The sequence below is a fragment of the Adelges cooleyi genome, unplaced genomic scaffold (assembly GCF_023614345.1).
Source record: "Adelges cooleyi isolate 19-005CV unplaced genomic scaffold, UGA_ACOO_1.1 ACOO_flye_CR_arks_rails_tigmint_CR_PRNA_30, whole genome shotgun sequence".
Lineage (NCBI taxonomy): Eukaryota > Metazoa > Arthropoda > Insecta > Hemiptera > Adelgidae > Adelges > Adelges cooleyi.
Window position 1 is genome coordinate 21,425,107 of NW_026095971.1, and position 17,926 is coordinate 21,443,032.

Sequence of the window (17,926 nt, forward strand, 5' to 3'; positions counted from 1 at the left end):
TTTATTATCAAAAATCATAACAGCTGTCAGTGTTCTAGTTATTTAAATTTAATAATTCAAGTGAACTGCTAGTTGTCAATGTTTGAAAATAGTGTAAAAAATAAGTTATAGCTAGCAACATGTTATTAATGTGCCAACATTTAAAGTAGTGAACTTTTAAAAGTTTCGAATAAATTATGTTACGCAATAGTTATTTATTATGTTAAAACTTACATTGGAATTGGTATGAATCTAATAAATAAACAATAAACTTTTAATCCAATATACACCTCAATAATGTTGTAATTACATATTTAATACCAACTATAACAAATATTAAATAACTTAAATATAATTCCAAAAAAAAAAAACAATAGATTTCACAGTATGATCATACGTTCCATAGTTTTAATAATGTCCGTTTAAACATTTTTGTTGTTTTAATAATTATATATTGTAGTATAATTATTATGATTTATGTGATATATCATTTGCTTGTTTGTATGGATGTACACATCCCATGAGGTTTTATTTGGTAGTATACTTATCGTCAACTATATGCTCGTTTGAAGTATAATACAAACACTGTTTGATCATCTCGATGCACTTGTAATACATGGTACACGGTTTTTTTACATGCAAACGTAATAGATTTAAAAACACAAACAAGAAGTCCATGTGTTGGGCTTTTACTTTTCGGTGTGGTAGTAACTTGTTAGTTATTTCGTGGAATTTTTCCAACATCTCTGCCGGCAAGCATTTCATGTCCCGATCGAGCGACTGAGATTCACTTGAAACAAAAATAATGCAGAATATGTTAAAACAACAAAGGTTTTTCTCACAATTAGTATACCTCAAAGACATGGAGTCCATGGACAGGTACATCGGCCAATTTTCCACACAAGCTTGGCAACGGCATTGAAACTGATATTGTTCTAGGAGATGTTTATTGCGTTCCTCTTTTGAGCGTAACATGAAATTACTGCCATAATCGGTAAGCAGCTGCGAGAATTCATATAAATTAATTATACATTAGAAGTTCACCGCGTAGACAATCATTAAGATAATCCTATGTTTGTTTTATGGGCTTAATAAGTTGTTGGTATCGAATATACTTAAACAATAACTAGGACCGAGGACATTATCCTGTTTATTATCCTATCCTATATGGCGGAGATATGGTTACCCCTCTCATATTCAACAAATTATCTCAAACTGTTTATGCTTGTATATAAAACAGGTTGTAGGCATTTAATATTCAAATATTTACATTAGAAATTCGAGTGTTGCTTAAGCAAAAGCCATTCAGCTTTTGACATTGAGTAACGTCTCGTTAATGGGATACCTAATCCATCTAGGTCTAAAGTCGGAGGATTGTTGGAAAAGGCCACAAATAATCCCAACAAACTGCATAATATGTCAGTTATGATAATTGTTATGTACGATTTGTTTAATGATTATAATTATAATTATTCAACACGTCGACATAAAGATGATATACAATCATTTGTATACTACATAAAGAGAAGATCAATGGGCATTTGTCAAAATAGAACATAACAAGCTTTCAGAAATACTGAATACAACTGAGTTTTATGATTGAAATTCGACAATTGAGGCGCTCAGATGCCAAACCGATTAACTCCACTTTTTTTTCCAAATTTCGAATAACAGCATGGTTGGATTACAAAAGTGTATAATTTTCAGTGGCCAAGATAAATAACTCCATAGTTGAATTTTTCACTACTAGAGGACGTTAAGTGCATTGGCAATTGTACTAAATACATTGTTTCAAATAACTTTAACTGTCTGTTCTGAAAAATGTCATTTTATGGAGTTAATCAGTTTTGCTTCTGAGCGCCTCAATTATAAGTAACCACCTAGCCGAGTTATTAGGCGTTTTCCGGGTGTTTATTCGAAAAACGTCCCTTACACGTCCCCCCTTCCCAACCCCACATCCCTAGGGATCCATCATTCGGGATGTCACCTATCAGCTTTGCGACCCCGAAAACCCTGGATTCGTGGCAGAGCTTCAGCATGAATCGCCTGAAAACACCACGGCTAACGAGTTCCTTAGAGTACCTATGCATTATTGTACAGGGTGTCTCAAAAAGAATGATGGGGTTTCAAACGGCTGTAGGTCGTGAAGTATTGGACCTACAGCGCTCTGGTAGGGCTTGAATGAAAGAGGAAGTTTCGAATGATTGTCACTAGATGTCTCTCCGCTTTCCCATTTGTGTCGCCAGCCTTTATTGTTCAGTTTGTTAAGATGGCGTCCTCACAAGAGTAGTGATCGAGTTCGCGAAGCGTAATTCAGTTACGACTGATGTTCCTTGGCTTTAGTGGTTCGCCCCGAAGGGATCCCCTACGACTGCGGGCCGAATAGTAGCACTGAGTGCCGGAAAAGGTGTGTCACAAGAAGAAGTGACCAGTCAGAAGGCCACTTGTCGGAGGGCTCTACGTCACTTTAGTCGCCTTTTACGACAGGTGTGAAGCCCTTGGTAGAATTCTTTCTCCCCCAACCACAGGGATAAATTCAGTTACGACTATGAAACATCCGGGGTCAGAGACATCTAGCGGCAATCATTCGAAACTTGACAACTCCCTCTTTCATTCTACCAGAGCGCTGTAGGTCCACTACATCACAACCTACAGCCGTTTGGAACCCCGCCATTTTTTTTTTTTTTTGGGACACCCCGTGCTTTCCAAGATCATCAAAATAGAATAACGTTGACCATACTTGCGATCCTTTAGCGACAGGCTGGAGCGCTCGGGTGACCTCCACTCCGTTGTACGTGTGAACGATCACGTTGGGATCGCACGAATGGTTGATCAGACTGTACGCAGGACACAGTACCAAAGCAATAGTGGTTAGGTTCATGCACACGTTAGGTACTTGGACCTCGTTTTTCACGTGGTCTGGGAGTTCCATGGACACGTAAGAGTTCAGGTTTGTCACGCACAACAAGTGCACCAGCGATTTGCCGACCGTGTCGATCAGACCGGTCGGTATGCGATAGTTTTCGTTGAGTAGCAACAGCGAAAGCATTACAGAAGCCGAGCAGTGTATGAAAAACAGATTTTCCACCGCCCTGGTCGTCTCGTTACCGTTCAACGTGTAAATGGAGTAAAATTCGTCAGCCAACAGCCTTTCGTCAAATTTACCGCCACCCTTCGACCGAGCACTTTCGAATTGTTCCACTGACGAACAATACCGCTCAATGCCCAACTTGTTGGACAGCGTTATGAAACAACGCATTGCCAGAGCATGTGTCGACTCCACGGTGGGGTCGCCCTTGAGAGGGTACACAATCGAACACTCGACTTTATGGTAAGTGTCGTAAGCTTTTTCCAAGCAAGTCTGACCACAATAGAGAACCTCGAATCAAAGCATACACACATGTAAGTATATGTAATTACTAGGCAATTAACACGGGCCGTGAAAACGTTACCAAGCTATTGTTCCAAAAGGCATGACTGAACGGTAAATGTTCCTCGTCAATCGGTTAAGGTTTCAGAGTATCATATTTTAAATAATTTCCATCGCCGTTCGTTATAATGTTGACTTGGTAACGTTTTCAATCCGTCAATTAAGATAAATATAAAAAATACCTTTGTACATTTGGGACACGGTATGGCCGCCAGACAACGCTTGAAACAATAATCACAATTGTACTTCCATTCGTCATTCTTGCAAATTCCAGCGTAAGGTTTTTCAATAATAAGTATTTCGCCTAAAAACGTACACAAAAGCTATAGAACGTAGTGACGGCTAATAAGTTGTTACCTATACAAATTTACAGATAAAGTGGTATGTTGTCCAATAAATCACCCAACATGAATTAAACATTAAACCAGTTTCACAGCAGCTTAAGGACGGACTTGTGCTAGCTATTTGCTGCACTTTAATAAAGTATAAAATCCTTAACCACAAAAAATTATACACTTTAGCGTCAGCGCTCACAACAGACTGAGACCGATTATGGGCAAACAACCTTCTTAAATAGATAATATACAGCAGTATCATACCGGAAGTGATGGGTCATCGTCAAGACGTTTTCAAACAATTTTAGTAAAATATTTTGTAATAGACCAAGTCTTAATTTAAAACATTGTTCTTATTAACAAATTATGTTCTTTGAACCTAGTATTAAGTTTTTTTTTCGACCTACATATCATTTATCACATTTTTCACGTTATATTTTATAACTTGATATGTCTCATATGTACATAATAATTTATTACTTTTAAATTTTAATTATTTAAGCGCAAAAAGAATGACTGATCATAACCAGTTTTTAGGAATAGGTAAACAATTGATAGAAAAACAATTATGTATTGGAAATATAAAATAATTATAGTATTCTTACCAGGAACGATATCTCTAGTAGCGACCAGACCTCGTCCCATATCGTCTAGTTGTACGACTTCAACAGATTCAGCCAAGGCGGGAACATTGCAGTTGGCACGTCCCGTAAAGTGCAAAGATATCTTTTGTGATTTCTCCACGACGTTCACCTCCGCCGGGCGTTGGCACTCTTCAATGCTATTGGAAATCCTGGTGACAATCGTTTCTCTGTCGGTAGCCGACATTAGAGCTTCGCCCAGAGCCTCAAGACTTTTCTGATCAACAGTAAGAAAAAAAAAATAAAATCTTCACATTGGTACACGTTAATGGGTATACAGAATTACAGTGGAGTTATAAACGTATTAAGATTAAATGAGGCGCTCAGATGCCAAACCGATTAACTCCACTTTTTTTTCGAATTGCGAATAATAGCATGGTTGGATTACAAAAGTGTATAATTTTCAGTGGCCAAGATAAATAACTCCATAGTTGAATTTTTCACCACTAGAGTGCGCTAAGTACAATGGCAATTGTACTTACATACATTGTTTCAAATAACTTAAACTGCCTGTCCTGAACAATTTCATTTGATGGCTTCTGAGCGTCTCAAATATAGAATTTGCTTAAGAATATGTTTTTAGTTCCTAAAAGAAATTCTGAATAAAAAAAAAAGTTACAAATCGTTAAAGCTTTGACTAAGTCCAAACAATGAAGAATAAAATCCAAAACAATAGTTTATGTGTGTGTGTGTGTGTACTTTAAAATCAATGTTAATATAAATATGTACCCAGTACAGTTCAACGGCCAGCGATACGTCGCCCAGTTGCCGGTAACAGTTGGCTTTCCTTTCCAACAACTTGTGCACCGAAGCCGGTGGGTACATGCCGGTGCGCAGGGCCCTGTCCACGTCCTCGACGCACAGCCGGTATTCGTGCATATGATACAGGACGGCCGACCGGTTGGCCACGGCCAGCGAGTAGTCGGCGGAGTTGACGCTGGCGATCATCACTGCCCGCGTGTACAGGCACAGCGATTCCTCGTCGTTCTTCGCCTTGAACTCGTCGTTGCCGCGCGACCTGAACACGCCGGCCACGTCGTCGCTCTTGTCTATCACCGAGTTGTCCATGTCGGCGCGGGCGCCGATGCCCTTCAGCTCTTTCCGCAATCGCCTGCGCCACCGCCGGTGGGCCTGCGACAGTTTTATCGTGGTGCCGTCCCTCTTGGGCAGCCAACCGGAGGCGTCCAACAGCCCGTACACATAGTGGAAACGGGCCGCCGCGTTCGGCTCGTCCAAGAATTTCGCGTACACGTTGTCTTGCCGACCACCGCGGTGGTCGTCCATAGTTTCTTTCAGGTGTTCAATGTACACGTACTCGGCGATCGGCATCCCATGATGGGCCATGATCGTCGTTTGTGCGCCAACTGATCAAAACGAAAAAAAATAAAATAATTGTTTCATAAAAATGAATAAATCCGCGGCCACGCATTACACGGAACAAACGACACGGCGGCCAGCGGCACAAATGCATAATATTCGGACTCATTTTGTCGCGGTACATCCGCCACAATAGTGCAACCGCGTTATGCGAAAATGCAGTGTATAGGTAATTATTATTCGTCCTCAAGTGGTGTGGGAAACGTTAGACTATCTAGGTGTTACACGAGTAGTGCCCCGATGCGGAATGTAATTAGTACAACGACCGGACAATGTCTTAAGGGCATCGAGTACAACTATATTATAATATAGGTACCCATCCCAGGCGGGAATGTATTTTTAAAATAATTACACATTAAACACATTTACAGTCGGTGCAGTCCAAACCATCTCAATAAGAAAGTATATTATACACAAGTGAGTAGCAGTAATTTTTGAAAAAATGGTGTACGCTATAGCATATCCATTCTAGATCTACCTGTAGTCTAATTTTCAGACCTAAATCACAAAATCGTTGTTTGAAAAAGTGAAATAAAGAAAAAATGTCTAGGGCAAAGAGTATATGATATTTTTTTGGTTTGTCGACGTCAATCCGTAGAACTGCGTTTTTTCGATTTTGAAGGGGAAAGGGTGATTTTTTTAAAACTTTTCCAATAACTGGTCCAATAAAGTATCTCATATATACGATTTGTGATCTATAGAGTTGCTACACGAACAAATCGGTTCGGCGGTTTAAAAGATAATATCGTGGGTCCAGGCACAAAAAAAAGTTTTTAAAAAAAAAACACATTGTAATTAATACAATACCTTCTCAACTCCGCATCGATGCTTAAACATAATATTATGAAAATTATCACTTTCGTCGATACGGACCCTTTCAAGGAAAGAAGATGGATGAGAGGCTGATGCAGATGGGAATGGTTTCAGAAAAATAAACAGGAAAATGACGTCGGAATACAGATTCGAAAGATGTATATTATTTATAATTTAGATATTTATTTTATTGTATTAATTAAGTTGTTGTTCGCGAGCTCGCCTCGTTCAGAGGAAAACGGGTTTTTATATTTACAATTAATCATTAATTGTATGTGTGATGTCAATTATCGATGGTGTGCAAACAGTTCCCTCTCAGGTTAGGTTAAAAAAAACCGCAATGCTTCACCAAACAACACAAAGAGACACATTATGTTATGTAAAAGATATGCGCTGAATATATTAATTATTACTGTTTTAAGTGCTTTATAATATTAATACATAACTAGCATTCTTATTTATTACACCTATTAGCCAAATGTGAATATCATTGGAAAATAAAAATTCTTAAAAACGTGTTGACTTAAGTGGCAAACTGGGGGATGCTTACGGAGGATGCTTAGTTCCTCGAAAATAACTAACAAGCAACAAACATTAGCTAGTGGAATCGTTCGTGTGTAATATAGTATTGAAAACAAATTTTGTTTATACAAGGCGATTGGTTATCTATGTGACCCACCATTCAAACAAATATTAGACTTTTAAATAATTCTTTTTAACAATTTTATAGGTGATAGTTAGCTCAAATTTGATATATTTTTCAACAATATAACCATCCCTAGTGCGTTAAAAATTTATGAACTTAAGATTTTTAAATCGCAACGTACATAATATTATTATTTTAACTCTTTAAATTTAGAATACATTTCTGAAAATGTTGAATGGTTGATAACCAGTTTTGGATATTTACTTTTAAAGTTATTTAAGTTTAAAATTCAAGACGGGAAGAAAGGTGGAGTTGGTGTAGTATTATTAAATAACTCGAAAAGTAATAATCCAAAACTGGTTAATGACCATTCAAATTGTATAAGGTTGTGGGTTATATGGGGTTGTATAGTTGAAAATATATCAGATTTAGGCTAACAACTGTAGAAGTATGAAAAAGAATAGTTACTTAAAGTGTAATGCCTTTTAAAATATTAACTGGTTAATTTCATAGCTAGTGGCTGTTCCAACTCATCTTAACCGTGCCAAAAACTATTGCACTTGACACAGACCCGCGTGTAAGCCATTTTTTATAACGTTTTTATGAACTCACAATCTTGTTAATGGTTTCGTTTACATATCTACAATAAAAATAAATTCACGACCGTGTTTAGCTTGACGCATCTAAATTTAGTCTACTCCACCAAAACCTTAATCAATTCATAAGGTATTTATATATGAAATAAAATTAAAACTTAATGGTTAGTCATAAATTAAAGAACTCGTTTTTTGTTTATAATGTAAGTATAAGTGCTTATATTATTTAAAAAAAAAACAAGTTTAATAATTAATGTTCAAGCGTCATTCCCATTTTTTTTTTAAACATGATTTTATAGTTATAGTATAGATACATAGGTACCAAAGAATATTTATTTTAATAAATTATTCTATAATCCTACTAATAACTATATTATACTCATTAAGTAGGCACGGTTTAAATTTTAACAATACAGTTATTAATTTTGCTGCACTCGTTAAAGATAATATTTACATGGTCGTGAATTGTTGTACAAAAAATAAATAATTTAAATACCTAATGTTCAAAACCAAAACAGCAGGTGGCCAAACCGGATTTCATTTTCGAAACGAGTCGTGACGTTGAAAGTAACATCATTCGTAGATCATCACCGTATAGGTCGATAAGTATGAGACAAACGCGTTTAATAATTCACTAAAATATGTCACTTTCAGAAAGGGTTATGACTTCTGGTTTAGAGGGTGTATAAAATGTTTTAAATTTATAAAATCACTTTGTTTAGAAAACGTTACGATGCGATACCGCGATTAGTACTAAAACGAAAAGTGTCTTAATTTTTTCTGTGGATCATAATATTATACTCCCACCAAACAGCGTTGAGAAAAATACAACGTATAATGTATGTATATGTTTTTCTAATACAAGCAAACACGTTTTTAATTATAACAATATATTATTAAATGTAGTTTACATTTACCAGTGGGTGAAAATAATATTAGGTATTACCTACACATAGTACAACGCAATGATACACAACATGTAAATATAATATCTACATTTTAGCAGCCAATATAGTTTTTTTTTTTTAAACGATAAATATAGAAAAAATAATGTATTAAAACAGACAAATCTAGAAAATTTAATTTTTCTTAAAATTGGTAATATACCTTGTTTTTGGTCAAACAATTATTACGAATACTCTATCCTTACCTAAGTCTAAACTGATAAAATAAAAACAAAAATGTTTTGCACACATTTGGACAACTGACAAGTCTTAAAATTCGACAAATGGTTAATTGTAGTGTACAATATTATTTTACATAGTAAATCTTAAATTAAAACAAATTATAACGAACCGTTTGTATCATAAAGTCCACTACTTCCCTCTATTGTGAATTGTGATCTTTTTAACTTGTTTTCCTATTATACATTTTTCTTATCTTTCAATATACACACACACATAACATTTCAATTTATTTTTTCTTACTTTTACTGCTATTAGTATTTGCCACACCTGTCAAACTTTTTCTTAATTACCTACCAATTCATTTTATTGTCAAATCTTATCACTCACACACCCATTTTTCTCATTTTAGCCACTTCCATTATCCTTTCATTTGGTGGTACTCTTCTTATGATTCAAATTAAATGATGACAGTATTATAAGCATTATGTTATGTATGCACCTTTATAGTAAGTACATATTGTACTTACATAATATGAGTAATGATAATATCAGAATACATATATATGTTAAGATCTGTTTAAACAATCTGACTTCATACTCATTACAATCACTATGTAATAAATAAATATTATATTGTTACATTTTGATGGATGCAGTTTTTAAAATTTGCTTATAAATCACAAAAACAACAGATGTCCGATTTTCCTAGAGCTGTTTTTCTTAGACGTGATTTTGATTAGGTACCATTTAATTTGCCTTAAACCTATTTTAAATAAAGATTTTGTTCAGAAGTGTCATACAAGATACTTACAAATTAGATGCCGCTCCGATTCCGCCGAGTTTATTCCTTGCTATGCGCGTTTAATGATTATCAATAAATAATATTCAAAGTTGTATTATACATCAGTCATCGATAGGTAACCAATAACCAATATATAACTAGTACTTAAAATAAAATGCAGGACAATTTAACAGCTATTACTTACCGTGGAGTAATCTTAAATATTAAATTATTTCATTAGCAAACAGAAAAATCCGGCAAGTGGAAAAACAGCTTAGCTGAAATCTAGCGACTGTATATTTACCATCGGATTTTCAAATGAGCTCTTAAGTTAATCTTTCAACACAGATGATACAATATTAATTTGTGAGTACCGAGTACCTATAGTGCAAAAAAATATATTTAATTAATTACTATATCTACTACATGCATAGGTTTAATTTATTTTGTAACTATTACGATAAAACTATTATTGAAGAAACAACAATTTTATAATTTTTTAATAACAATTATTAGTATCACGATAATACATTACACGTACATTTAAGTATCAACAGTTAGCAAACACAGACAAGTAAACAATAAATTAAAAAACAATACCTTTCAGATTGCTCCATAGCGAAGCTAAATACATTCTAAACCAAGCAAAGGAATCTCTTAATAATATTCCCTTAGTTATTTAATACCTACTATGTGAGTACAGTACAAAATAAACGGTTTTTTTTTTTTTTTACTAGAAAATAAATATATATTAATGTACGTATCTAGTGTGTTAAAATGTAAAAATTACTTTTTAACAACTAAAATATGTATGTTAATTTTGAATCCAAGCTCATTTAAATTAAAACGCAATAACAAATTTACAATAATGTAAAATGGCTATTGTTTTAACTTAAAAAATAAAACTATTTTTCTATTAACTAAAATTGCATTATTTTTTTGTACAAAAGCGTGGATAATGTTTTTAGGAACAGTAAAGCAGTCTTAGCACTTTTGAAATAATATTTACTCAGCCGAACTACCAAAGTAAAAGAACTACCTACATTTTTGCAGACAAAACAAAATATTTACCCGCATGTTTCATTTATTAAAACGTGGTTTACTGAAAAAAATACAATGCATATACATTTTATAAACTATAATAGTCTTGCAAATAGTATTTTCAGTTGTTATTTTAGCAAGACATTTTCGTAACTAAATAAATGAACACGAGATTGGTAGTTCATTCATGACAATTTTCCAGAAGAGCAAAAACAAAGCTAGGAAAAAATAGATTTGTACTTTTTCACTGAATGGATCTTTACATTCGACAATAGTCCCCCCCAATGTACATTGAATGGTGGTACATTAACTCAAAATCTGAAAATGGACAAGTGCCCTTTAAACGTACAGCATACAGTTAACAATGTTATTATATTATAATTTGTTTAAAATGTTCAAATTATATTTTCTCTTTAATCATAATTATTTTTTTTTTGTATTAGGTTTTTTAAGAACACCTATTAACAGAAAAAAATACCGTAACTGAAACAATTGTAAAGTGTTAAGATGTCGTTTGTAATAAGATTTGTCTACACAATTTCTAACTTTTTAACAATTTCATGTTGACAAATACCATTGGTAAGAAAATTTATGATGATAAAGAAGTAAAAAATACCCGAATTTAATCGTTTTTATGGTCCACCGTATAATTTTTTAAAGTGTAAAGTACTTATATTATATAAAAATAAAATAATAATAATATCACATTTATATAAATTAAGATTTGTATTTATTACGTCCCATAAATGCTATAACAAATAAAACACATAACAGTTATTTTTTTTTTCTTATTATTAATTTAAAACTAGGATAACAAAATAATTGAATTAAAAACAATACTACATATAACAGCCATTTTGATTAGAAATCAATATTGAAAACAAAATATTCCCATCAATACCTAATCTAAATTATTTTCTTTGGTGAACAAAAACATAATATTATACTACTGCATAGATAATACATTAAGTCAAAACAATATCAACACTTATTTTCAAAACTAATTCAATAATTAAACCAATAGACGTGTGATAAAATGATTTATTTACAAATTATAAATAAACCGAGTTTAAAAGCGTGGTTAACTATTGCCAAGTAGGATCATATCCTTTCCAATCGTTACTAGGCGCTAAATACACCCTTCTGTTTTCATACGTAAAACTAATTATGCCCTTGTACGCCGTTCTAGGAACACCACTTTTGAAATCGTCCATCAGGCCGAATAACTTGGTTAACGACTTCAAGTTATTTTTGGTGTAATAAGTGATTCTGACTGGATCATTGTGTTTAATTGCTTTAGTCTTAAGTTCATTATAGTTAACCTGTGGTGCTTTGTAAACATGCCCAACAAAATTGTTGTCATACTCATTTTTTAATAAATAAGTTAAATTAAATTTGGTAAAATCAACTGGTACTTCGTTCAAGTAAATAAACTTGAGATGTTTGTCATAAAAAAGGCCATTGCTAACACCGATTTTCCCAAATGTTTTACTTCTAGAAAGTTCGGGCCTTATACATGATCTACCTTTCCTTTGGTCTGGATGTCTCATCCAATCATCCCAATAGCTGTTCGGCCATTTTTTATGTAATTCTATCCATAATTCGCGGGTTAGCATCCAACCCAATCCAGGGAAAAAATCAGTACGATACAACAACTTTGGGTCATTTCTATCTATTAACGCAAATTTACCATTATCATTCCAAGCTGACACACACCATAAAGTTCTATCTTTTTGCAGAATTGGCAAGGTAGCTTTAAAATATTCAAAAAAATCGGGCGCTACATCCAAGTCATCTTCTACTATTACGGCAGTCCCATAATTATACGTGTTAAAAACTTGATTCAGAGCCCATTTATAGTGCCTCGCAATTTTGAAATAGCCATTAAACTTTTTCTCTTTGGAAGGCACCTTTATTTCTTTCTGATCAGGCTGATGTATGTGTGTTATTTCACTGCCAAAACTTTTAATCACTTGTGATGTACGTTCATGGATACAGTCTTGAGAAACAATTATAGGAAACTGTTCTTTCGACTTGCGATATTTCAGTAGCTTGTTTAAGCATCTTGATATGGATGGTCGATTACAAGCAATAACTAAAACTGCCACAGTTGATGTATTAAAATTTGACTTGTTAAACTGATAACCGTCTTCATAACTAGTATAGTTAAGTTGTTTAATGTTTTCTCTGATTAAATTATGTGTTTCTTTTTCAATTTTTAAACGCAGTTCAAAATCGTCTAGGTTTTCCTCGAGATAACTGTTTGGTTTAGGAATCAGATTATCGTTGAGCAAAAAGTTGTTAACAACAAGCCAAACACATATGCTAAATAAAATTAATATTAATAAACGGTTTTTTTTCATAGTAGCATGGGCTGGCTAGCTAAATGCTGGACTGTATGCCGATAGTTGGTAATATTTCTATTACAGTTTTTCATACCATATTATCTTAACCAATCACCAAGTATTTTCTAATCATAATGATTCGGCATGCATTTATTTACCAATAATGTGAATATGTCCGTTAAAAAAAATTCAAAACCTAAAATTAAAAATATTGAATTAAACATTTTTTTTTTTTTTTTAATACTTATTATGAAATCACATTTATATGAGAAAAACGTAATGATTCTTTTAATTTTAATTTTCAAGACATTTCTGAACCAAAAAAAAAGAAGGAAATAAGACTTAATATCAGCGAAATATACTCGTATGTCTCAAAAATGTTTTAACAATTACCTTTGAAAGGCTATAAAATATCTATACTTATCAAATTACCAAAGTATGAGATGAAATGTATACAGAAATAAATCAAAATAATTAATATACATGAACAGGTTAAATGTAAGCATTATTGTATTAATATCAAGCAACAAGCAATTTTGGTACATTTCTATTATCTCAACTACTGATGAATACAAGTCAACACAGGAAGAAGCACAGTGGAGTAAAGAGACTAACAGTTTGGAGGGAGTAATACATTTGAAATTGATAAAACCATTTTCAAATACCTTGATTTAAATAATATGTGAATAGTATTAGAAAATATTAACGATTCTTTAAAGAAACCCATCATGCTACCACTATTTCTCTAGAAAATAGAAATGGTAAATGAAAAAAAAAATAGATTGGTTTTCTTGAGATGAAATAACGTTTATATTATGGTATTCGTGACAATAGATATTGCCGCAATTAGTCAAAATTAATGTTATATAATCATGATTCAACTTGACTTGTATCCAATTAGTAAAATATTAACTTATTTGTTAAAAGCCATGATAAGCCTTAAAAGTATACTGAAAAAGCATTATTTGAAAAAAAACTAATGGTTTCAATTTTGAATACTTTTATGAAAAGTAAATGTATTTGTATGGGGCGCTAAAATCGTCAACATTGTGTCAGGCTTTTTAACATCTAAACGTAAAAAAAAGACCACTTTCAATTTTTCTTAATTAAAAAAAAAGATTGACAACAAATTTTTAAGAAAATGTTATAGGGTCACAATTAATTAGGCTTTAGTCTTCTTTTTTGTTTTAAAGATGTTCGGGTGATCTTTTTGAATTTTTGTCTAATAAAGTACATGTTAAATACGATTTTTGGTTTATTGAATTGTTACATGAAGAAATCGGTTCAGCGGTTTAGCTGATACTATAGGTCAACACAAATATAGAAACACGTTATTATAAAAACTATATTTTACCTCTAATAGATGTACTAAAAGTCATGCCCTTTAAGGAGACATAATTTTCCCCAATAAGAAATCAACAAACGATCTTTAAAATATTATGGTTACTCCATAATAGTTACTTAATTGCAAGAATAATTTTAGCATAAGAAATAAATGTACAATTGTAAACATTTTAAAGCTTTTGCGTAACATTAGATTACTTTTGAAGCTGAAAAATATATTGAGTAAAATACAAGTTGTTTAGTACTATTATATTTATTAAAACCCAAACACACAGATAGACTCTAAATAACCAACTTTAAGAGTACAGGGTTTTGAAAAAAGCAATACGCTGAATACATAAAAGAATAAAGATAAAACTACTTATTACAAATGCTTGATCAAATATACTATTTTAGAAGCGAAATAAATTAAACCAAGAGATTAAATTCCTTTTGCTTAGATTAGAATATACAAATTACATGGCCAGTAATTAACACTATAATAGTACTAGTAGTTGTCACTGCACTTTAACTTTTAAATTCTACATGTCACTCAATGTATTTCATCATAATAAGTATTTAATTCTTCATTATGTACTTATAATTATATTATTATAATAACAATAATAGTAAACCTATATTTTGAAATCATAGTAATATGTATATGGATAATAATTATTAGTAGTACATTTCATTTAAAATTACACTATTATAAACTGGAAACATTTCCCCTCCCTAAAGCACCTACATTAGGGATTAAATTGATTACAAGATCACTAATGTTTTTCACTTATAAATGCAAAATATTTTATACAATATTACTTACATAGTCCCTTTTTAAATGATATCTGAAAGACGTATCACAGTATCATTTTTTCGATAGACTGATTAATTATCTGAAAATATAAAATAAACGTTAAAAAACATAAAATACTTTTAAAAAAAACCAATTATAAATGTAAAAAAATATATATAATATATAAAAACAAAAATATATAAATATTTGTTTGTTACCCACAGTAACAAATTATGTTACTACTACTATTGATTTTTAAATATTCAAATTAGCAGTACCATATACAATTCTGTCAGCCGATTAAATTTAAATTTCCCGCTGTCAAGAGGTACAACCATAGACAAGTAGTTATTACTTATTAGGATTTCCTCTTGACAGCGGAAAACTTGCTTACAGTTACCATTATTTTACATAGTACAGCTTGTCTTAGTATTTTAAATCAATGCCACTACATATTATGCCTATTAACTTCGCGAGCAGAGATGTAAAAATTATAATATAGTCAATAGTTTTTCTCTTTTCTTACTATCATTACATATTTTAAAAATTATAAACTAATTTTTTAAATGATTAAATTTAAATTTATCTATAATACATCTTTAATTTGATTGCTAACATAGTATTATTAGTTTATAATCTAGCTGTCAAATTTAATACTATGTTATGAATAATATTAGCATTAAAAATTGTTTTTACAAAAATATGGTTTCACATAATTTTTTTTAGAGTAAACACAAGTGTCAGTCAACAGTATGTATACAAAAGTGTTCCATTTCCATCTATGGTTTATGTTATACCAAACTACATTTCTCGTTAATACTAATCCGAATTATAACCTATAACTAATGATGACATACTATAAAACTTATAGGGCGATTGACAATTTTTACAGGAAAATGTTTGTTACCAGTCCTCAGGCAGGGTTTGAACTTGCAACTTTAAAATTTCTAGATACTATACTGCGTTCCAAAGAGAACATATCAGGTTGCGACCGGTTTGTGTTCCTAGCACCTCCAACTGCGATGTGCTTCTGTTAGGTTTGTTGATCGGACAGAGACCGTCAGATACTTTTGGCAAGAATGAGAGAAATTTGCCTCAGCGTCAACCAGCTGTCAGTGGTGATGCGCAAAACCGATATGTTCTCTTTTCGTACGGAGTATAGATTTAATCTGTGCATAAATCTAATATATTGTACATATCTAGTAGATATTGTCCACATTAAATATTATTATTTTTGTTAAAAATAAAATAAAAAATAATCTCAAAAAAATCAACTAAGTACATACATAATTAATTACTAATTACTAGTACCCAGAATAATTAGGTACGTAACTTAAATAGAAAAGAGACAAATACATTTTTGTTCTCCTCATATACTGTACGGCATAGAAAATGCATAAAAAAAATAATAATTACCATTTAAAAATACTGGTTCAAATTATATTGTAGTACAATATATGATAGCTGCGCTTAAGATGCCATAGACTTCAAATCGTTATTTGATAGCTTTGTAAAGCAATCAAAGTTGCATTGTAAATACAAAAGCTCATCAGGGAACCCTAAACAAAAACAAATAACCAATTAATAGTTGAAAAATTGAATAGTTAAGCAATAACTTGAATTTCATACACAACCAACAATAAATGCAATTTTTGGAATATTAGAAACATTGAGACTTGAAAATGCACAGCTCCACAGACTTCTAGTCCATGGTTTCTCTATAATTTATTTTAATATAACATAAATTCTGTTAATACTGTAGCAACAGTATCTGTATCGGTGTTCTATGATTTACACTACTGTCGTACTTGCTGACATCGAATAGCATAGTCGTTCAGGAATGTTTGATGTGTACTGCGTGTTGATCAACTATTAACAGCACGTACATGTATGGAGTTGAAGCAAAAACGGCGATTTTTGCATATCTTAAATTAAAAAAAAAAATTTGTAAAAAAAAAAAGTTGATTAAACATTATGATAATTACCTTATTAATTATTGTTTATGCGTAGTGCGTTCCGGAGTTTAGTTCAGAACCAACAAAACGTTTGTACCGACGTTACTGATGATAGTGTAACTACTTTATTAATTATGTATTTACAAATATTATTGTATATAAGCCGACAAACCGATTTTGGACGGTGTCGAATGTGTAGTGTATACGGTGTATCACAATTCACACGTCAAACTAAATATTATGGTAACTGATAAGCGTCGACAAAAACATCACCAACAAGTCATGACATACAGTTCTATAGGTCGTAACCGTAGTATACATGGCTGTAGCACAGATAGGGAATCTGCGAATACTCAATGAAAATATAAATCTAAATAGATAAACAGGAAAGCCGTGACCCCCGGCTGCAGAGATGACAACGTTTGCGCAACTGCGCGGGCTGTTATCACTGTTCGGTTATCACGTCACGTCCAGCGTGAAGCGCCAACTTTGAAACGTAGAATAGACAAAAGCAGAAGGGTCACTTTTGATGTAAACAAAAAAGTTGCCGGCCATTTTGTGACCGACTATTTAGTGTTGTAATAATTATAATATTGTGTTACATCTATACACAAAAAAAAAAAAATTATAATAACGTGTAATATATGTAACAATACAATAGCGGTGTAGCCTCGAGAAGATGGCCGCCGCGTTTTTGCGTGATAAGCATCTCGCCCGTATTAATTGTTATCAGTGTCCGGG

The 17,926-nt window shown here is 32.4% G+C and overlaps 2 protein-coding genes across 5 annotated transcripts; both read right to left on the bottom strand.

Moving 5' to 3' along the window:
* Positions 1-253: 253 nt before the first annotated feature.
* On the bottom strand, positions 254-17,599 carry LOC126837907 (SET and MYND domain-containing protein 4-like). Of its 4 annotated transcripts, none has more exons than XM_050571889.1 (11): positions 17,216-17,599; positions 16,860-17,155; positions 16,647-16,789; positions 15,261-15,330; positions 8,314-10,106; positions 5,115-5,749; positions 4,350-4,602; positions 3,592-3,713; positions 2,720-3,358; positions 833-981; positions 254-769 (listed from the first exon to the last, which is right to left on the bottom strand). In XM_050571889.1, exons 6-11 carry the CDS (start codon positions 5,727-5,729, stop codon positions 508-510), a joined length of 2,040 nt encoding a protein of 679 aa, XP_050427846.1. In that variant the 5' UTR covers positions 5,730-5,749; positions 8,314-10,106; positions 15,261-15,330; positions 16,647-16,789; positions 16,860-17,155; positions 17,216-17,599; the 3' UTR covers positions 254-507. The 4 variants fall into 4 exon arrangements, with proteins under 4 accessions (XP_050427846.1, XP_050427845.1, XP_050427844.1 ...); XM_050571888.1 differs by having other exon boundaries at positions 5,115-7,861; XM_050571887.1 differs by having other exon boundaries at positions 9,931-10,106; positions 17,216-17,597.
* Positions 11,852-13,838, bottom strand: LOC126837938 (alpha-1,3-mannosyl-glycoprotein 2-beta-N-acetylglucosaminyltransferase). The gene is made up of 2 exons (XM_050571948.1): positions 13,819-13,838; positions 11,852-12,923 (listed from the first exon to the last, which is right to left on the bottom strand). The coding sequence occupies exons 1-2, from the start codon at positions 13,836-13,838 to the stop codon at positions 11,852-11,854; spliced, it is 1,092 nt and encodes a 363-aa protein (XP_050427905.1).
* Positions 17,600-17,926: the final 327 nt, after the last annotated feature.